This window comes from Bombus fervidus, chromosome 6, assembly GCF_041682495.2.
Source record: "Bombus fervidus isolate BK054 chromosome 6, iyBomFerv1, whole genome shotgun sequence".
NCBI classification, from domain to species: Eukaryota; Metazoa; Arthropoda; class Insecta; order Hymenoptera; family Apidae; genus Bombus; species Bombus fervidus.
In genome coordinates, this window is record NC_091522.1 from 6848131 (window position 1) to 6871005 (window position 22875).

At 34.5% G+C, this 22875-nt stretch overlaps 1 protein-coding gene across 1 annotated transcript; it reads right to left on the reverse strand.

The window, feature by feature from the left end:
- Nucleotides 1-4504: 4504 nt before the first annotated feature.
- Nucleotides 4505-22295, reverse strand: Unpg (homeobox protein unplugged). The gene is made up of 3 exons (XM_072005028.1): nt 20300-22295; nt 18127-18438; nt 4505-6100 (listed from the first exon to the last, which is right to left on the reverse strand). The coding sequence occupies exons 1-3, from the start codon at nt 20574-20576 to the stop codon at nt 5340-5342; spliced, it is 1350 nt and encodes a 449-aa protein (XP_071861129.1). The 5' UTR covers nt 20577-22295; the 3' UTR covers nt 4505-5339.
- Between the last annotated feature and the right edge of the window lie 580 nt (nt 22296-22875).

A 22875-nucleotide genomic window follows, 5' to 3' on the forward strand; every position in this document is an offset into this window, starting at 1 on the left:
ATTTTGTTAAGAAATTTAATTCCATAAATTTAATTTCGCCAGTAGTCATACGCGCGAGATATGGCGCACAAATGTATTAAAATGTTGCTTAAAAAATGAATACTGCTTTTTCACTTAAGTTTGAAATTCTACTTGATCCAAATAACTTTCATTTTTTTTTTTTTTTTTTTTTTTATTTAAATTATTGTGTCATAGAATTACGTATTTCGGTTGGTTTCTCTTTTTCTATATCTTTTCTTCTTGAATTAAAATATACAATATTTCTTTCATTTTTTCATTAGTATGTATATTAAAAGCTAATGTATCTAATAATCTTATAATATTACAAGATTAATTATTCTGTGCGAAGTTCGAGATTGAGTTTTAAGATATTGAAGCTGTAGCTAATCCAAATAACTCAACGTTGCCCTACTACCCTCCTTTTTTCTAGCCACTTTTAAATAAAAAAAATAATTTCATTATCATCTTTCTATTAGCTAATCAGTTTGCATCATCCTTACTATATTTCTAACTCCAAACTCAATTATACCAAAAGTTCATTTCCTCTGTCCTCCATACACTTTTAACCCATCAAATTTACGAATCAATACTGCCAACTCATCCGATCGTTATTCTCAATTCCTTGTTTGTATTCTATTACCGGATAGAACAATCTATTTCTAATTGTCGATATTATTTAAAACTTCAAACTTTCCGTTTGAAATTATATACTATTAAATTTAATTTAATCCCCTTTCAGTTTTCCAACAACTCTCGGTCATTCTAAAGTTATTTCATTCCTCCGTCAGTTTTAAAAGTCATCAGTTACAAATCACGGTATTAGTAAACAGCATTACACAGCAGTAATAAGTTTGGTAATAAAACAAAATGTTAGAGGTAAAATTTATAGATTACAGTCGGTAGTTAATTACAATTTGAGTATTTTACTTCATGCAAAATTGTACAACTGTAAAGGAAAAGCTACTATCTATAACTTGCAAAAAGCTCATCAATTAATTAATATTATTAATTGGTAAATGTTTGTCCAAAATGGCCCTAGTATACGTTTATTTACTGCCAAATCTTACGAAGCATTCGTCGCTAGATCGAACTAATATTCCTAGTCAACAGAAACAAACTTCTACTTCTTTATAGCCGAATCTAAATTCTCTGCGAAGTCCATTCGGCATACGTAACATCACAATGCAATAAAAATCCAGTAACAGCTAAATGTTGTGATATTCCTCACTGAAACCCGTGGAATGGTGAGATAATTGTTGATGGTGATTTCGAAGCCAAATTTCCAGCAGACAGGCGAAAACATCCACAACTGGGCTATCAATATATTCGGTTCCGTGCTAGTGGCTGTTTCAGAACGGATATCCGCGGCGGAGGATTATTAGTTTTCCGCTTTCGGAAGCGGCGTTTTCATCGAGCGGCATATAACAGAGAAAAAGAGACAGAGAAAGAGAGAGAGAGAGCGAGAAGGAGAGAGAAGAGAGAGTAGTATAGAGAACGTCTAGGCCGTACGTTACGCTCTGGGGGAGCCGCTTCTCTGTCCTGCGGTAGGCGTGGTTGAAATCACGAGATGATTTATCCTTTGCGAAGCGGTAACTGCCGAGATCCTCGACTAAACGACCGCGGTCCTTCGTGTATTAACCGTAATGCACTCTGCCGTTGCCATTGTGAGCACTGTATATAACTATAGCTAGCCTGGCTCAAGACCTTGCAACCCCTCGTCCGAACGATCTTTCTCGTTCCGCGACGTGGATCATCCTCGTTTACTTTCTAGACCACGTTGCTTCTCCCGTTCCAACGTATACATTGATTCACGAAAGTATTCGAACACTTGCAGACAATTTTTATGAATATATTATGTCCGTTATAGGAAACATTGTGAAGTTTCATTTGTGGCTTCATTGAGATTTGACCACGATAATTATACATACCGCTAAAGTTTGAAATAAATTTGATAATTTTTGTAGAAGTTATAAGATATTTAGTACACGTATAGATTTCGCAAAAATTAGAAAAGTACTAAGTCAGTAGTAATATATTTAACACTTATTATATGTCCAAGATGGCTTATACTGCGATGGCTTATACTGTGTACTAATTGTTTGCTATTGATCGCTTCGATCGTTCTAGTAGTTTTAATATTAATTGGAGTAAGAAAGAATAGCAATAAGTAACGATTTCTTTTCATCAAAAATAGAGGACGGAGTTAACTCTTGCAACTAATCCTATTATATCGTAAGTAGTCCAATACTTTATTTCGTTTCTATATATTTATTAGGAAATACGTGCCCTGTATAAAAAATACTATAGTTCATTACATGAAGAGATTAAATCTAGCAATATCGCATCTCTTTTAATAATTGAAGTACCTAAATACGCTTCAAGAATACATATAGAAAAAGCATGTTGTTAATTTACTTCTATATCTCTCACACAAGCTCCATTTGTTATTCAAATATCGAATTAGAATTGTCACCGTGCAAATATTAGGGCGCAGCAAGAAAATTACAGCTATGATACCTTCCGTACGCTAAACCGATACCCTGTGCACTTTGAACCCTACTCTATTGTGTCCCATAATTTCTTTCCCCCGACGTAACGCCCCAAGCCGAAGTCACTGCATGATTCTACCCGATCCACTTCCTACTTTAATGCGCGTGAGATGCACGAGCGTATTGATATTCGTGTAGTCGCAAATGTTGATCGATTAGGCGTTGCATAAGCTACGTATCGTTTGCATTTTGATAAAAGGCACGTCAAAATTCAATCTCGTTTGCTATTGATAATAAGTAACAAACGATTTTCGTTTTAATGCAACTATCATATATTGTGTGATGTGATATTAAAAATTAAAATGATATACATCAAATATTTTAAAATCATTGCGTTGTAAATTAAGAATCTTATTAAATTTCTAGTGAATTCATAATATTTATAACGTAGCATATACAAATTGAGCTTAAAACTCTAAATTAATTAAACGAATTCAAGTCTACGCTAATGCGTTGATCATCTATGATTCAAGAATATCAATTAAGGGTTAGTAATTTAATATGGAAGGAAATATCCAATAAAGAAATTACAATGATATAAAAAAAACGAATTTCAGTATTTATATTTATATTCTACAATTTAAACAAAATGCAAAAGCTATATCTACTCCTTAATTCTTAACCCTTATCCCTGTCTAGATAACACACGGAGAATTACCAATCTTAACCTTATAACGTACCAATTTTATTTCCAGAAACTTCACTTTGCCTCTTTCATCTACAAATCAGTGTCATTGTATTTTTTCGAATCGCCTTTCGTAATCGATTTTCGAGTTGTTTTGACAATTACGTCGAGCTAGATTCCCCGAAGGGATGGCTTTTGTCGGCTCCCAAACGAGATCAGTGTCTCCCATGGGATCACCTTGACGTGGAAAATTGCAGGCTGCACACCACGGGCGGGGTTCAACGCGCGTATTTTCGCAGGCTGCGGCGCGTGCTAGCTCGTCTTTCGAGGGGACCCATGGAAAAAGCCGGACCCCATGCTCACCTTCAGTGAACGCCTTGTAGGCGTGACCCCATATGCCACTTTTGGCCGTGCAACCTAACCGCTTCTCGATATGCATTGAGGCTTTGTGAACCCAGCTAATTTGTCCAGAGGTCTGAAGGCAACGAAAAGACGAGCACGAGAATCTTTGGGTGGATTCTTGGAAAGAATTCCTTGGCAGTTTGACAGATGTAACATTGGGTAGTTTGTAATCTTTCATTTGTAACTATATCAATGGAGATACTTTCCTTTAATGAATTAGGGAACATCTTTCTTACCGAATAAGGGAATATTTAATTTTCTCCAAGGATTCTATGAATAATATTTTTTTTTTTTTTAGTTAATATAAATTTATATATATTTTTTATATTTTTATATTTTTTTTAGTTAATTATTTACAGTCGCATCGATCACTGTAATAAAGTATTAGTGGTTTTTGTAATTGAAATCATAAGTCGAATTTTATAATTTTTAAGAAAGATTGGTTTGATCAGAGAATTTATGCTATTGCTATGTTTGGTTTAAGAAGGGTGATGAATCTTTCTAATTCTTAAAGAATGGACTTAAGAAAGATTTACTTTTTTTTATTTACTGTCGACCATTTATGCCATAAATCCGCACCAATTGAATTATTCATCCACGCCATTGTTAATAAAAAATATTCTCATCTATCAACAATCGATGGACATAACAGTAGAAGATGGATCACTTACCTCCGAACTACTTTTTCTGACAAGAATGAAAGCACGTGGTAATCCTGATAGAAGGCCACTCGAAATAAGCACGGAATGTACATGCGTCTTAACTCGTGAATGAATAATAAAAGCGTCTTCTTAACTATCTTGTACCATATATAACTCGTGAAAAATTGCAAAATAACAAGTCTCTTTGTGAACCTTTAACGATACTAAAATTAACGCGGACAAGTTAGGGATCTGCGATATGGTATACATTCATGAATACACTATGATATTCCACATGATATTCGCACGTTTTATTGCCTTCTTGATATACACTTTCGCCGTTCTTCCGCTCCGTATCCCTGCTGCAGCTGCGGCAATCGCACGCTCGATCAATATCGATATCGTTGTAACAGTGCTTCTGGGATGGAGCAGAGGTTTGCTTAAACGTAAAGAAATTATCTACAAGTACGATCTACGGTCCGTATACGGGATATACAGTCTGTGCGAAAGCTATTTACATAATTCTTCCCTGTTAACATAGGTATATATATTTACAAGTTGATCAATTTATTGTTGTCGTTGGATATGATAGAAACTCAGACGATTTTGAGATGACTTGATGGATCATAATACAGAAATTGAGTGATGAGAGAAAGATGATCTAGAGAGATGATTAGATGTAAAAATATAAGTCGTAATTTGTAATACAAATTCCCATCTCAATTTTGAATCTCGTATTTAGTAGATATCTGAAATTGAAAACTGTTAAAGATAAAACAGTGTAGCTAAATAGCATCTTGCTGTTAAGGAACTACTATTATATACCACATTTGTAAGAATGGTACAGACAAGTTATTCGAACAACGAATTATAAACCATCGGCAGTTTTACTTTTAAATTTCCCATTACTTCTCACCACTCACCTTCACACAATGATACCAGACCACCATACAATTCCACAAATATCACCCATCCACTTATGAAATATCCACCTACACCATCCATCTGTTCCAAAAACTCACTTCTTTCATCACTAAACTTCCTCATAAATACTCAAAGATTACAATTCTCACCACGAATCTACAATTAGTCCCGCGTTCACAGTTCACTTCGTAGCTTTCACTACCTGCCGGAAGAGCTGAGTCCTCCTCGATGAGAGGGTACCGTAAACGCTCTTAGTCCAACACCGACTCCGATTCCAACTCCGCTGCTCAGAGGACTTTGCACTTGTCCACTCAAGTTGATGGACGAATTGACCAATCCAAGAGCGTCTCCGAGTACCGACGACGAAGCGCTGGACGTAGGACTATCCGTCGTTGGCCTAACTCTAGGCGGCCTGGCGCATTTCTCCAAATGATGGTGGTGAGATCTCACTGCCAATCGACTAACGTGCACTGGAATGGGTACGACGATCCTGGTACCATTTCCAGAATGTTGTCCAGCTACTCCATTATGTCTATTGGATGTACCAGCAGTGGCCATGTTACTTGCACTAGACCCAACCCCTCCGCCGCTCAATCCTGCTTTCACCCTTTTCCATTTAGCTCTCCGATTTTGGAACCAGATCTTCACCTGGACCTCTGATAATTTTAAAGCGTGAGCGATATGCGATCTTTCGGTTAGACTGAGATATTTCTTCGCGTGAAATTCTCGCTCGAGTTCTAGTAGTTGTTCAGAAGTGAAGGCTGTTCGTCTGCGTCTGGCTTTGTTGTTACTGGATCCGCTTGTTGACGTGCTTTGACCGTTTTCTAAGGATCCCCCCGGACTCACGTTGCTGGATGCGTTGCTGGACATCGTGTCGGTCGCGTCGTGACCCTCACCAGCGACGCTCAATCCTCCGCCCTCATCCTCGCTGTCCGCTGAAGCGCGACCATTTTCTGAACCTGGAACCAACGCGGATTATGAATGAAGAATGTTTTTGGAAAGCGGGTTTAGTGAATGGTGATTGGTTTTAGGTTGATCAAAGAACTACGAATATTTATAATTCGTACTTTTATGAATACAGTAAAAAAAATAAGATATAGAAGTTTATTTCGTCTACTAAATATTACAACGAGTACTATAATTAGAATATTTTACATGATTTTGCATATTGTGTGCATATGCAGTTTTGCACTTTACAAATTTCCCAATATAAATCTGCAGCCTACTAGTCAGAAAAGGCTGAATATAATATACAAAATTATTCGCATAAAAATTAGTACTCCAAAGTTGAATATATTGTGCAACAAGCATTTTTATATTTTATGTTTCATAATTAATCTTTGAATTTTTATTGAGTTGAGGCATCAGTGTGTATATTTTGAAACATTTTATAATTTCCCCCTTGGTAATTTTAAGGTCACTCAATGCAATTTTCATTTAACCATTTTAAATAAAGATTACTTTCGATAACTCGTTATTTTGTTGAATTCCAGGTCAGTGAGTAATTAGACTATTACACAGGGACTCACGGGAAACTAATTAACAGTAATATAGTTTAAGAAGAAGAAGATTTAATATTCGAGACATGCAATTCGTTCGATCAGAAAGCGTATGCCTCTCGATCGAAGTCTCACCCGTTACCTTTGTTATTTTCCACGTGTTCTATTCTCTTTTCTTGTGCCTTTTTACCAGCCAGCTGAGCACTTTACTTACTGTAAACGACGTTACAAACTATATTATTTTATAATTTCACTGCATTTTATACACTTCAGTAGCCATATGGATACAACATTGAAAGAACTCGAGCGAAAAGTTTCCTTTGAAAATGGTTATAGCGAAGTGAGGAATTCTAGGAAGAAGCGTGGTTATATTGAAGTTGATAGAAGTTCAACCGGGTGTTATAGATTATTCAGAATCTTTAGTCATCATAGCTGTTTATGGAAATTATGAATTAAAGTACTTAACAATACTGTGAAACACGATCGATATACGGAACTTGAAAGATATCAGTAACATGAAAGGAAAATAGGAATCATTCTACGATTTGTAAACTAGATCTTGGCTTAGTAGATTAATTACGGTAGAAAATATATTATTTATAATTACATAAAAGCATTCTAAAAATGTTTAAAAATGGCCAATAAACTAAAAATATAGAGTAATCCTATCTGATCTTTAAAAAATTCTAAAAAATTCAGAAAGCTCTACTCAAAGTACAACTCGTTTGTTTTCGAAACCTTTTCCGATGCAAATTATATGAAACTATATAATATAACTGTAATATAACATAATCCACTTTCATCTTGTATTCCAATAATTTTAAACGATTTAAATTATAAACAGTTCTTCCAAGCATGTGGAAAATACGAACGTGAAAAGCGTCATCATCAATTTAATCAATATTTTAATATTGTCAGCAACATTTTGAATGGTATGAAAAAATACATGTCTTTAGTCCCAAAATCAAATAAAAAGGCAATTTTCTCAACATACAGGATCAATGTACAAAAGTTTTTAAGTTTTTCTCCAATAAAAAATGAAAAATCTATCTTAGCGCACTCTTCTTCTGTAATCTTCAACTATAAATTAATAGAAATCGCGAAATTATCTTGCAAATTATTCTTCTAAAAGTACGATAAACATATCAGAATTAATGACCGCATAAATGTCTTTTCAACAACTACCTACGTGTCGTCGAGATTATAGCTTCCGTCTTTTATTCATTTTCGTGTTTACGACCGTAGGACGCGACGCGTAGTACGAAGCGGAACACAAAGTTCCGCGGCTAAGTTAACGCAGCTGGAGTTTGATGCACCCGCGTGTTTATTAATTCAAAGAGTTTCGATTGAATGGGCCATACGCTTCCGCGAACGAGAGACGAGTCCGCGATATTCTCTGGCAAGTACAACGGACAAACGTTCGGGCGTTGTCCTCTTATGGTCTTTACATTTTGTACGATAGGAGAATCGAGCTGATCGATCGTTCAAACGATACCGTTACATCTCTATTCTGCACTATTTCTTCGCTATTAAGGTTGGATAGAGCAATTGTTCGATACCGGGACGGGCGAAGTTGTTGTTTGGTTCCCGAAGACGTTTAAGAATCGAGGAATCGACTTTTAACCTATTGGTTGCGACACGGCCGCGAATCCTGTTATTTAAGTGACTCTAAATGTCTATCGCAGCGGGGGAAATATATTCTAGAGGCGTAAATGGAGCTCCGATATTTTATTTACGCAGTTTTTTGTTTTGCTTTCTATTCTAGTTTCAACTCTTCTTGGTATGAAAGGCACAGAATTGTTTCAATATTACTGATACAACAAATCATGTTCTTTAAGTCTTGTATTCTATGTTTTTAACAAATTGAAAACACAGGTTTATTAAAAAACGTTTTATGCTGGTGATACAATTTTTTGGCATGTGATAATCGCAAAACAGAGGTGGTACAAAAATTGTACCGTTGTGTCTGGAAGAGTTGAAACATTTCTGGAAAAAGATTTAGTTAAACAACTGAATTTAGATTGTTATTATGGAAAGCAGAGATGTGTCTTTTTATATTTGTAATCGTATATGTGTACTCGAAATTGTATTCTTGTAAAATGTATTGTATTCTTTCCTTTAATACCCTATCATTATTATTGCGACACTTTTTACGTCATTTTACCTCCCTAAACATTATTCTTTTGTAACTATTCTTTGAATAATAATTTCGAGAATTCATATGATGTTTTCACCATTGACTTGAACACTAGCTACGAAAAATCATATAAAGTCTTCAAATTAATACAAAACAAAAGGGGAAGTAAAGAATATAAATTCTATAGAGTTTTACTACTCCAAATAGATATGTATACAGATTTTGTATTGAAAAATTTAATAACATGATAACTGCTATAGCACGATCAGGGTCTTCTTCAGCAAATTGCTAGATTTTTATTATTCCTTGCGATTATGAGGAAGATATGCAGTATAGTGCATTCTGTATGCCCGCTTGAGTGCAGTGTTCACCAAGATACTGGCGATCCGCCAGATCGGAGTTCGATCCGGTTTCTACACCCGTCGGAATGGCGCTGTACAACTATACATCTTCATGATATATTCTACTTCAGTGAATGTTTTGAAAAATAGAAACAGATATACGTATTTCCTGAATAGGTCTTTTTACAATCGTACGTGGAAACTGTCATATTTTACTCTGACGGATAGAAAATTATCTTTTTTGTATTCCAGTGAGAACAAGTGAAACTCATACGAATATTATAACAACTGGTATAATCTGGTTCAACAAAGTATAATCTTCTTCGTCGTATGATCGTTAAGTAATCATTTCGAGTTTCATGACAAAGAAAGCATTGAGCTATTATCTTATGACGTTACATTCGCAGTATTTACGGCTTGAAATAGAATTAATTATGTAATAGGATACTTTTTTTGTATAGTTATATCGATAACTTTATTGTGTCAAAAGTTGAACATTTCTTGTTAACTCATTACTATTGTTACTTTTCATTTTTCTTCTGAATAATTTTTCGTTCGTAAAATATTTTTACTGAACAATTTCGACTGATGACGTCGACTGTCTAAAAGTCTAAATACTAGATTAAAAATTCAGAGAAATAAAACACTTATATTTGTAGAAAAAAACGTTTAAATTAGGTACAATTTTAAACGTTAAGGAGAAGAAACTTTATAGTAAATATTATAATAAATAAAAGTTATTTTATTTATTGCACCTATCTACTCTACTGTATATCTATATATACAGTTTGTGAAAATATGCATGTATGTATTTCATATGAGAAAATTGTATCAATAGCTACAATAATTGGGATGGTGCCGTTTAGTCGCGAAGATTAAAAATCTCTCACTCATACTCTAATGAGTATTTAAAATACTAATGAAATATTTAAACTCGCTAGTTTTGTCGATAGAGGTATCGTCGAACCATAAGTACTTTTATAATTCACAGATGCGAAGATATATCTAGGTTATAGCAATGTGGTTGCATTTTATACAAACTATTTATTAGATCAACAAAATAATTTTACGTGTCCCAATATGGTCTTCGATGAAAATGAGACGATAAAATCAATACGACATAAGATATATTGGAAAATAGTTAAAAAACCAACCTTCAACACTTTTCGCGTGAGTAAATAAGTCCAGACGATCGTTTTCGACTTAATTAAACTTAATTGTTGGTTCTGACGTGAATGATATACGGTTTGCGTTTGGCAAATCTTTTGTCTCGTAAGACCATTAAGTGTCGACCAATCGAAGGATCCAATTCAGACCATGTTCCCGTAAGGGGACAACGTTTTTTCTTCTCGTCAGAATTTGGTTTCTCCTTGCAAATAGCAACGCAAGGCGATCCTCCCTTGCCATGTTGCTCGTCACGGACATCACGGTGGGTAATAAATAAGAAAAAAAAGTCAAAAATCAAAAATTCTGCTAGAAAAGCAGAAAGAGTATCTTTTCGAATTGTTCGATAATGAAAAAATAATATATACCTACAGTATGAAAAATGTGTAGAAAATTGTTTGTTACAATTTTGTATAGGGAATTCAATATTCAAGTTCTTTTTACTAGCAGAAATTGTAGTAAGTACTATATAAATATTATTATAAATATTACTAAGAGTAGATATTGTATATTATAAAAAACTGTTAACTCACTCTTTGTCGCATATTATTTACTTGTAAAGGATTCAGTATTTAAGAAAGACATTAATATTTCAATCGCAGTTTCACCAAATAAGATTAATTTATGTTCGTTTGTCAGAAATGAGATATTCTAAATCTTTATGCAATTCGAACGATACTCGCTGGATTTGTGGAAAGCAGTCATCGTACATGTTTCATAGGGCGACTCGGTGATTAAATTTATTTCTGGATATGTCACATAATGACTTCAATCCCTCTTATTTCTTGCTTTTTAGTTAATTTCATGTCTGACGTCATTCGAACATGCGATCAATGCGAATATGTTACTGTGATTTACCCGGATAACTACTAAATAAACCATGCTACCTAACAAGCAGACGACATCGTTTATTGGAATCGTGAAGCTGATTGTCCTGATTCAATCAATATACTACAAATTTTTAATGGAAACTGGAAGCCACTGAAACAGCTATTTATGTTTTATTTGAATCTTTACACTGTGTGGGAATTCTTTATCTGCGATACATTCAATTCTTGATATGTATGATATATATGATACATGTATACATGTAACAATTAATTTTCAATTTCAACCAAAAAGTTTATAACACGTTTATAATGCAAATGAAATTTACATTATCCGATACCAAATTTCAATTTCGCCGAAACAAAACAGGTAAAACAGAATTTTCTACATAGATTACCGCTAAGCAACGCGAACTGTATATGTTGGACATCTTAAAAGGAGAATAAATCTTTCTTTTAATTTAAAAAAATGTAAAAGAAGAAATCACAAACGGTTTGTGAAAAAATATATCGTTCTTCGAAAATAAGAAGCTTATCTACCATGTCTCAAAGGTATATAAAGTACATAAACATTCAACGAAAAGGAAACTTCACAAATAGAAATTTAATGCTATAAATTTTGAGAAAAGGAAATCATCAAATGTGATCTAGAGTATAAAGTAAATTTGTCAGGCTCTCGCGCGACTTTTCACTTCTACTTATACGATAATTAATTCATATATTAATCTCTAAAAAATGACTAGATACGTCGTGTCTTTCTAATGCATCTTCCCATTGCAAGGAGTTCTTTAAAATGCTATGAATCCTGTAATTTATCTAAGAATCTAAGATAATCTATCTAAGCTATCTAAGAACGAAGAAGTCTTATTCATTCGAGAAATCGTCCACAGAATAATTTCATTTAATTCGCAATCGATATGTTGTTCCAGCAATTCTATTCGTTTTCAAAATTCGTTCTTCTTTTAGAACGTTCTGTTAATGTGATTAATTTGTCGTGTCAGCTAAGCCGCTTTTCAATGCAACGTCCATCACCCTCTTACAGGAAGAAAATTTCATTAAAGACTCCAAACGAACAGTTAGATATAGTTCGTAAACTTTTATCCTTTCATCTTCGTTTTAATGCTGTTACGTATAAATTGCATGGTATTAACGATTAGTCGTGAAAAATAGATACATTCCTATAGATTCTGTATCATTTCACATTCTGGTTCGACAGCATATTCTGAAAATTTTAATACAGAAATATAAATATGCAATCATCAATTTTATAAAGCAGAACAGAATCTTCAGTTGAGTATTTCATCTATCTTCTTTTCACAAAGCAGATATAAATATCATATTCATTTGCATGAAATTTACTGTAAAAAATTTCTGATTGGAATTTCAATATAACCTCACCTTTGCATTTAATTTCATGTGAAAATAGCTACTTTCATTTGACAAACTTTGAGATGAATCGAATTAAAGATAAAAAATTCAAGCTCTGCGTGTGAAATTGTACACATAAACACAATTTTATACGATTCATTCATATATTTGCATTCCTGCAAACTGAATGACATAATTACGAATTTCATTAGAGAGATTGAAGCTGTTTTAAGACTCATCGTGGTTCATTTAAAAGCAGTCCAGACGACACGCAAATAGAATTACATAAAAATGCGATCGATCATCTCTTAAGTGAAAACTAAGTATATAAAACTGACACGGCAATTTGGTGAATGAAACTTGAAAGCCAAATAGATTGTTTGGAAACGGTCTAAAATTGACTGTGAAATAATGAAATTATAGCAATGGCTAGAATTTAACATAACAGCTATTTCACAATTTAACATAAGTAAAAGAAAGGATTAATTACTCTGTAAGCCATTGTTTTGTTTAAGTCAAAGGTAAATTAAAGGTAAAGTTAATTGCAAAGTGAATAAATAGTCGAAGCAGAAGACCTACATCTTGTGACTTTAGATTTTCTCAATTTCATTGGACACGCAAATAAAAATGCCTACATCTACAGATAAGAAATGGTATAAAAAGCACCAAGAATAAGTTTATTCACAAATTAAACAAAGTATTTATTTCGGTGAACATTTTTATATAGTTAATTAAAGAAATAAAATCTAAGCGAGAACTTGCTACGCAAAATATTACAGTGAACACTTTATTTCAGATATTTCATACGTTTCAGCATATCACATGCACTCTGCACATTTTTACACTTTTAAATGCATAAACATTCACAGTCTAGTGATAATGCAATTTATTTCAAACAACGATGAAAAAGGCCGTTACAAACAGGGAATCTATACATAAAGAAATTACTATGTCTAAGATATTAGAAATTCGAACGACGACTAAACTCATCTTCTCCACTTAACAGGTTAAACTGTTAAATCACGTCAGAACTTCCTCTATTGAAAGCTCTTTGTAACACAATCAGACACGAGAAAAGGAGGGGGAGACAAACGTAAAACAATAAACCGAAAACACAGAGAGCCGAACGAGAAGAAGCAACAATTCAGGTGAATCGTTTCCGATGGTCGGGGGCCAAGAATAGAGAGGGCATGCGTCTCGATCGGCGTGTTCGTCGTAACGATCGGCACACCGGTTCGGCACGGTGCGTCATAAATGACCGATGACAGATTCCTCGAAGCCATTTCGTTGCGCATACGAAATCGCCTCGGTCGGCGGTACATCAATAAAAAGTGATCGGCCACGAATAAATGCGCGCGACTTCGTCGATCGTCCGTTCGCCCCCGCCACCTTCGGAAATACGTGATCGGCGAGTTTCGACTTTCCATCGAACATCCAATACCCCCTTCCATTTATACGACACGACCGAACAACCCATCACGACCCATTACGGGTTTATTCGCGCCGCTCCAAACAATTAAGCGATCGCGTATTTCTTGATTGAGAAGTTGAAATAGTATACGATAGGAAAATGAAAACTAACTTCTTACCAGTGAGTAAGGAGGTAAATTTTAGGTAGAATATGGTGAGAAGTTATAAATAGTAGAGTAATTTACTTTAGCTTTCAAGACTGTCACAAGATAAAGTGTCAATTAGACTTTGGTTGAAAAAAATGAAGATCTACTTGTTAGATGTATTTAATAGACAAGATCGCTTAGTAGTCAAGGTATCCATATGTAGGTAATGAAATTTAAATTTGTATTTAATTTGCATTATTTAATAGAACATACTTTCGTTAAAGTCTCACGTGAATTCATAAGTTGGCTAATACGCGTATAAGTTTATTAAATTTTATGAGATATAAGAGGCATGTGATATGTAATAAATATAAAATACAAGATATAAGAGATATATGACACATGTATGCAAAATAGAAGACAAAAATATACATAGTTTATATTTGAAAAAAGATTATGTTTAATGAAACATAGATCTTGCTAATGTGTACAAAATGAATCTTAATAAGATTTTATACTTCTTGAAAAATAAATAATATTTAATGTGGTCATCTTATAGAAAGAAGCATATGATGTTTCAAACGGTTATTTTAGATAATGAAAATGCATCTATTTCAAGTCATTCCAATTAGTAGCATAACCAAAGTTTAAATTAATTTACGTGGATGATTCTTCGATTATTTCGTGCACTGTACTTCGGAGGAGGAAGGGAATAATAAATTGAACGAAATGGGAACGAAAAGTGATTAGTAAGCAAGCAACGTGTTACGTGACTTCGTTGATTCGTGATCAGAGTTCATTAACTCGAATAATACTCTTTCGAGCAATTATAATCTTTAATTTTATTAATATAATACTTATTCAATTCCTCGGTTACAAACTTCACTGATTTAAATCATTAGTTTCAAGTCTAAGGTAAAAGAGAAATTCAAAGATGGCACATTAAAAATCCAGACTTTCTTCTGTTACCTTTCTTTAATAGGTAAAAAAGGGGAAGAAAAACGAGTGTTATCCGAGAAATACGAATCGACAGAAATTGCAATGAATCGCTTACGGATTCCAGGAGCGTATCCTCGACTACGATCGCAGTCGCCACGATCGAAGGCGGCAAAGGGCCCGAGATCCACAGTAGCGTGCATAAATTATAGACGTCCCAAAGTCAAATCTTATACAGCTCCCACACACGTGTAAAATTCTGTACGCACACGCGTTTACAGTACGTGATACGGTACTCGGTGAATCCTGGCCGAATTTCAAACGCCGAACGAACATTCGAGGAAGAACCCCTGTTCCTCGAACACAAGGGCGATGTTCGGAAATTTCTCCGATCCGATCGATAATTTATCGAATATATTTTCCGTGAAATCATTCTGGATGGTATGTACAGAAGAAATTCTCCGAACGAGACTTTCAAACGAATGCTCGATAATGAATCGCGATAAAGTTCATTCACGGTGTTCATCTTTGTTTGATATCTTTAATAAAAATGTAGTATTGATTAAGAAAATTTTTGTGTCGGAGAATCAACGATATTATATTACAAAATTCCAATTGTTTTATAAAATACTATCCTCTCCTTTTCAATGAAACAATACAACTCCGCGTAACTTTAACCTTATCTTATCTACTCTACTGTCTTACCTTTTTCACCACTTTCTTCCGGTTTTTGCGAAATTATGCGAATAAAAATATAAAGTTATGCGAATGAAAATCATCGAGTATATTTTCTGTCCAAAACTTTGTTAATGAACAACAAATGCATCATGTTCTTCATAGCCGAAGAATCAAAGCTTTCATTGAGAAGCAAGTTCATGAAAGCCAGAACGCCGTAAGGGAATCCGTTACTATCCTAATGAGAATCTCATCGATCGACGTTTATTTTAATTACTAATTGCTACCATGTTTCGTCAGTCCTAGAAATAATTGAAACGATCACTCCCGCATCCTGTTAACACTAACTACCGTCAGACGTCGTGCTATGGTATAGAGCTAGCTCGTGCTTCGAATATAGAATTACCGGCTGTAAGTTAATAGGAGAATATAAATAAATAGGTATTTCACGATCCCGTTCGCATGACGGTGCATCGCCGTTAATAAACCATCAGAATCGAAGATATCCAATCTCAAGTAGCATAATACATGCTGTGAGAGAATATTTATTCATTTTGGAAATTACACGTGGAAAAGATGTATGAATACTACACAAAAATTCATATAATCGTGTATTACCTAAATAAAGTATTGTCTAATAATATATTATTGTATGTATATTTTGTATGTATATTAGAATTTTTTTACAAGAAAAGGAAGAACCACTTAATTTTTTCACATAAGAAAAATATTTAAGTGATACATGGAAGATATTTTTTGTATTAAAGAATTGAATTACAATAAATTATTAATACTATTTGTCTCATTTACGTATTCCTAAAAAATGTTTTTTCATAATATTACGTGGAAATGAATCTTTATCTTATAGAACCTGTTCACAAGGTTTTAATTTATAAGCTTACTTTTAAATCAGAAATATATGGCGGATGATGTGAGGAGATCGGATTTAAATTATAACGATGAAAAAGATTGTTATTGCAACCGTTAAGTGTATTTAGAATATATATTAATATAAAGGTTTATAAGTATCGTCAATAGACGTTCGTACAATCGTAGTCGCAAAGATAGATAATAAAATGCTCGCAGATAACTCAAAGACTCGTATACTCCGTTAATTCGCAAATAATGACTCGGTAATATCTCGGTAATAATTCGATGATAATAACTGCCCGCTCGCGATCGTGTCTGTTTATTTATACTTGTCGGGAAGGGGGGGGGGGGGAGTCGAAAGATTCAAATTTCTCTTAGAACGATGATTGCCTTCCACGGCGACATTGTTTTTGCCTACAGGTAGTCTAACGTTATTTTCGTATGTCGAAACGGTGTTCGTGTTCCGAGGCACAACAACAACATGAGACGCTCTCGCTTCGCCACGACCTATGACTTATATGTCGCTACAGATATATAGCAGTTCTTTCAAATAATAACAAGAGAAATACAGTATGCATGAAACGAGTTTGTTAAACAACTGTTCGACAGCATCCCTGAGAAGAACTATTGCTTGTCGAAAGAACGAAAGAAGATTATACGGAGTATGAATAATTTCAAATTAATCAATATGTATTTAAATGTACTGCTCTTTGATACACTGTTGACTACAAAATTGAATTTGTTGAGGTTTTATATATCTTGGAATAGAGAGTGCACACGCGTGGATTTCTATTATAGAAATTCTTTATTCAGAAATGTTAGAAATTAGGATTTCTAGTTGTTTCTATCCTATGTGATAACGTATTGGTAGATGGATTTATTACAGTGGATTAAACAGAAAACGATGATTATTTAACGTGAACTTAATGCAGTAGTGTGACATGACAACTCTCGATTAACAATTTTTGACTCTTAACTGTCCAGTAGCTAACTGACGATCAACGACTGCGGTGCCGAAATATATTCATGGCCGTTAGGCCTATTGAAGTTTTCCGACCCTTTCGGCTCGTCGACATTTGTGCTTTATCGCTGACAATGTCTGTATGTCGGCGATCTTTCCGCGGTACTATAATAGAGACCAAAGAAGCCGCTGTAAAGAGAATGGTTGTGCCAAAAACTAAACACTACAGAAAATGTAGAGTTTTCCTAGAAGTGAGACTCACTTCAACAGAATTAAAAAAACATTCCATTATCAATGGTCAGTTTAAATTAGTAGTTACAATCAACAAAACGTTGCACTCTTTTCTTAAAATATTGCAACTTACATACAAATATTCACATAGAAGCATTCAAGAGCTTCAGCATCAAATAGTTTCAGTCATAAATGTATGGCGTGGCACTCTATTTGTGTGCACAAATTAAGAAACAAACATTTCATATAATTTGCAGATTTCGGTTAAACAATCGCTTAATAAAATTTTGTTTAAATGAAAAGGAGTGAAATTCTACCGTACAAGCGTTAAACATTGCGGGGAAATAAAGCTTATTGTAAAAGAAACGAAACATAAAGAAGAAACAAATATTGCGCTATACGTTTTATACAAAAACTTACCATGTCTCGATTTAGAAAGATCGTGAGCAGGTGATGCCGGTGAATCGATACTACCATCGTCCTCGCTATCTGTGAAGCTGGTCGAGCCACGATGATTTAAGCCACGCTGACAAGCGGTCGGATAAGCCGCACCCTGGAGATGATTCGTTCCTGGACCAAGATGCTGTGACAACCGATTCTGATATAGATCCTGGTGAGACGGATAACTGGCAGAGGTATGCGCCGGTAACATTGGAACACCGGAAGTACCGCCGCTGCCGTACATCCGCATTGGTAGCCATGCACCGTACAATCCGAGTGGCACTCCAAAACCTGAAATAAAGAAAACTAATCAATATTTCCTGAATAATTTCTACATCACTCGACTTAGTGTAATTAACACGTAACAATTGTTAATTATCAATAAATTTATTGTGAATTGAAATATATTTTATTCTTCGTTCTCGTAAATGTATTTGTAATTGTAGCTATAATTCTAGATACAACAGCTTGCGATTACCAATGGTTTTATCGTGAATTAAATACTACAAATATTTAATATCTTTTAATCTTCGAATATTTAAATATTGCATATTTTGTAACTGTTTCCTAATTATTATCTTGCATGCAACAATTTACGACTCTCAATCACGTTATAGTGGATTAGTTATTAATTAATTATGTAATATCTATTCTCTAATCTTCGAAGAAAGGTTTTTACGTTTAAAGTGAAATATTTCTCTTAATTTGCTCTGCTTTCTCTACGATATAAATTCATATTTCTTTTATTGTTTTAAATCATATGAAGACTATCGCTATCATGATATGCATTTCAACGAGTGCTACTAATAATATTTCTATGATAAATATAGATAACATTTGACGTAACTGATTGTGAGATACTCTAATGAGGAATTACTTCATTTTTATTTGAATTATGTGATATACGTAATACGATTTAATCAGTGGCCAATGATCTGTAAAACGGAAAATGTATAATGTTGCTATACCTATACTATATAAATTTGGAGCTTATCGCGTTCTTAAGATGACGTAACATTTTAAGACGGCGTTCAGTGGAACTTATTTTAAGTAGACTTCGTTCTGCGGCAAAAGTAGGACGTTCACGGATTAAATTATGCATGCTACATCCGGTAGTTGCAAGATTCAAAATGAAAAAGCGGTTGTAGAATATGTAACGGGCAATTAATCGTTAACGAAGCATGCTCGATCATTTTATTTTCTACTTTGTATAAATTGAGAGGTCTAGTAACAGTTAAACCCATCGTTTCCTGTCGCTCTTGACGAAAGAAATAATTCACATAAGCGATAATCTAATCAATATTTCAGTTATGAATTAACGTTATCAAATGATTTTAGAACACAGTAGTTTTTTATGAAGCATCCATAAAAGACATAATTGAAATAACATGACATAAAGAGCCTGTATAAATGATAAGTAAATTAGTCAATTATTAATATTAAATTAAGAAAAATTAAGCGTAATTAAATGTAATCTGGAATAAATGAATATGAAAATGAGTATAATTAGCACCAGTACGCCATAATTATGCAAGATAAGAAAGTAGTCTATCATATATTATGATCTCTGATTATATATGATACCTACTATATCATGATATGCTCCAATAGCCGGTTATACAGCCTTATAATCTAGTTTGGGCTATCGCAGCTGCCATATTATAACAGTTGTGATGATTGAATAACTAATATAAGATTAAAGCAACTTGACAATTTTAACCGTCGGAACACTTAGACCTTTTCAAATCTATAAATCTTAATAACGTTCTATTTTATAATTTACAAAGTTATTACGAGTCTTAAAACTGATAACTGTATAATATGACTTTCACTAAAAACAGAAATCGATAAATTACCACATAACAATATAATAACAATGTGTCGAACAAAAAACATACAAAATCTAGAACTGTTATTTAACTATAACGAAGCCTAAATGTATAAAATCTACTACGATTACCACCTAGAACAAAATATGTGCATAATTTTGAAGCTGTTAAAACGGAAAAAAAGAAAAGATTTTATTGAAAAAAGATCAAATAGAAAAGAATATAATGATTCGAAGAAGAGTATTGTAAAAAGTCTATTTCGAAGTTTTCCAAATAATTGAGAGCAAGAGATAGTTTGCATGCCATATTAAACACAAACCAACCAGGAGGTAGTGCGCTGGCAGCCGCGGTCGCCAAGTAGTGTCTCTGATAAAGATATTCCCTATCTCGATCAGAATCCTCTTCATTTTCATTCGTCTTCTCTCCTTGTGTTCCTGCTTCGCAGCTTCCTTTCTGTGTACCACAATTACCGATCAAACTCTCGATCGTGAAGGGTTTTGGCGTTGGTCGCCGCGGCAACTTCGATTCTCCGATCGAAGATTCGAGTTCGTCGCTCGCTGATCCGACGTCCAATTCCGTTTCCTCTACGTTAGAGTCCATTTTTGTTTTCGGGTTTCAGATCTTACGGTAACAATTAACACGCGATCTGTCCTTCCATAATTCTACAGCTTTTGTATTTTTTCTTTTTGTGCAACGAGTTTGATGATTCTTCAAACTTCACTTCAGACACAGGATGACAATGTTTCGTTATTTTTTAAATATTCTCTTCCGGATTTTCAAATACTTTACTATGAATAATATATTTATTCTTGATCGTACTTGTCGAGTTATGTTTTAACGATACTGAACTGCGTCGTAGCGATTCTGCGTTTATAAAATTCGATATGAATATTTATTGCTCTATTAAAAGTGAATTTATGAATTCTAAAGAGACGTCGCCGTGCAAAAATTGTATTAAAATTGCATTATATGAATAATAAGGGATACCGCTATTTTGTAGTGTGTAATAAGTATTTATAATCATGTGTATATTAAAATGTGTGTGTGCATCGATAAATCCATCGTCAGCATGTGTTAGTAACTACTAAACTACTTATTTCTAATATAAATGCTTTTTCTTTTGCACTATTACATATACATATGATAATTCCTGTTACAAGAGATATTGTATTTAAGATTGATACAACTATATATTTTTTCATACATTGAACTTACTAGTTACAAGTACTCTTTTATCAGGCTTAATACTGTATTTTGCAGAACATTTTCCATTAAACGTCACTTATACACGTTACTGTCTTCACAGTATTTGATGTCTCTGTACCCTATACAGTCTTTATAATATTTGACATATTGTAAGGATCTTATGTCCTCTTCACTTTTTTGCCTTTGGAAATCTACAAAGGCTGTTCACAATTCACTGTCTTTCTCATTCCAATATAATTATGTAATTCTTCAAGTACGACACTCCAAATTCAAAAATCAGCTGCATCTCAAACAGTATCCAAAAAGAAAACGCCTCTTCAAGTCCAATCCAAATTTTTCTTCTCTTACAATATACTACAATTCCAATCAAAATATCCTCCAAATCTTCCGTTCCAAAAACCACAACCCGTTATTCCAAATCACAATCTTCTTCCGCCCGAAACCTTCTTTCTATTCATCTCCAACCTCCGTTCTCCAATATCCTGATCACGTCGTGTTCCGAAAATCAAAATCACCAAACAGAAACTACACTTGTCCAACCGAAACTGGAACCACAAAATTCTGAATCGCGACTCGATCCCCTTCTCCAGGAACCCTTCTACCTTTTCGTTGCCATGCTGCGTATATGCGCGTTTTCGAACGCGAGCAATGGAACCAGAGGGGGCGAGAAGAAGTCGGGAGGAAAAAAAGAGCACGTGGAGAGTACCGCACAGGGCACAAGTCGACGGGCAACTGGCGGCCGGCGGCGAGCCGCATTTCAATTGCCGGGCCGCGTCCCTGACGCGCCGACTCGCGGCGGCGTGGCTGCTGGCGTGGTCGCGTAACCGCACGGACGTGGTTTAGCCGCGTCGTTGATTGGTCGTAGCTCGGGCCAACTGCATTCACGGACGCGCCTACCGATCCATGGACCGCCATCTTGCTGCCGTGGCCGCTTTTGTCCTTCCGTGGTCGCGATCCGCCGGCGTGATCGAGCTTGGACCAAGGATGAATTTCACCCGTTACGTGGCCGGATACTCTACCATCGATCCCTCCGTTAATTGCTACCTATGACGAACTGCCATGTATTTTGTGAACTCGATGCGGTTATCTTGTTCCTTTTGTCGCTTTTGCTATTTCTCGTTTCGCTGGCGGTCGCTTCGTTCGTATTTTTTATTCTTTCAAGAAGTTATAGGAATATGTTGTAGAAGCATCATTGTCTTGTGCTAGGGATAGTTAGGATTGTTTATGAGAAGTGTGAAGTAATATATATAGTGAGGATAATAGAATAAGTGTGGAGTATACATAACTATACAGATAACTTATCTGTAGGTATAACTATTTTGGAGGAGCATTCTCGAAATTGTAAATTCTATAAAAATTTTGATGTCTCGTCCATTTTGGTGAATAGTGCAAACGCATTAGGTGAATCCATCGATGACTTTGTATTAGGTAAATTGATTTGTGACAAGATGCATCAAGGAGAGAAGTTTATATTGCGAGGTTATTTAAAGAAGTTTTCATGCTACGTATTACTTATCTAGAATAATACATTCTCTTCCAGAATCTCTAAATTTAATTCGATTAGCTTTTTAAAAGAACACATAAGAAAGAACCAAACCCATTTTTTACAATGCCCGAAACTTATGAATAGAAGTATTTATTGAAATTACCTACTTTAAACGCACCTATCGAATATTACCTAGGTACATGATAA

What these genes read in the sequence shown, in the direction of transcription:
- Unpg (XM_072005028.1), bottom strand. Translation starts at nt 20,576, where the DNA reads ATGGACTCTAACGTAGAGGAAACGGAATTGGACGTCGGATCAGCGAGC. An exon ending in TGCCAGCGCACTACCTCCTG is followed by an intron (nt 18,439 to 20,299) that starts GTTGGTTTGTGT and finishes TCTTTATTTCAG; the next exon opens with GTTTTGGAGTGCCACTCGGA. An exon ending in TCTTTCTAAATCGAGACATG is followed by an intron (nt 6,101 to 18,126) that starts GTAAGTTTTTGT and finishes CGTTGGTTCCAG; the next exon opens with GTTCAGAAAATGGTCGCGCT.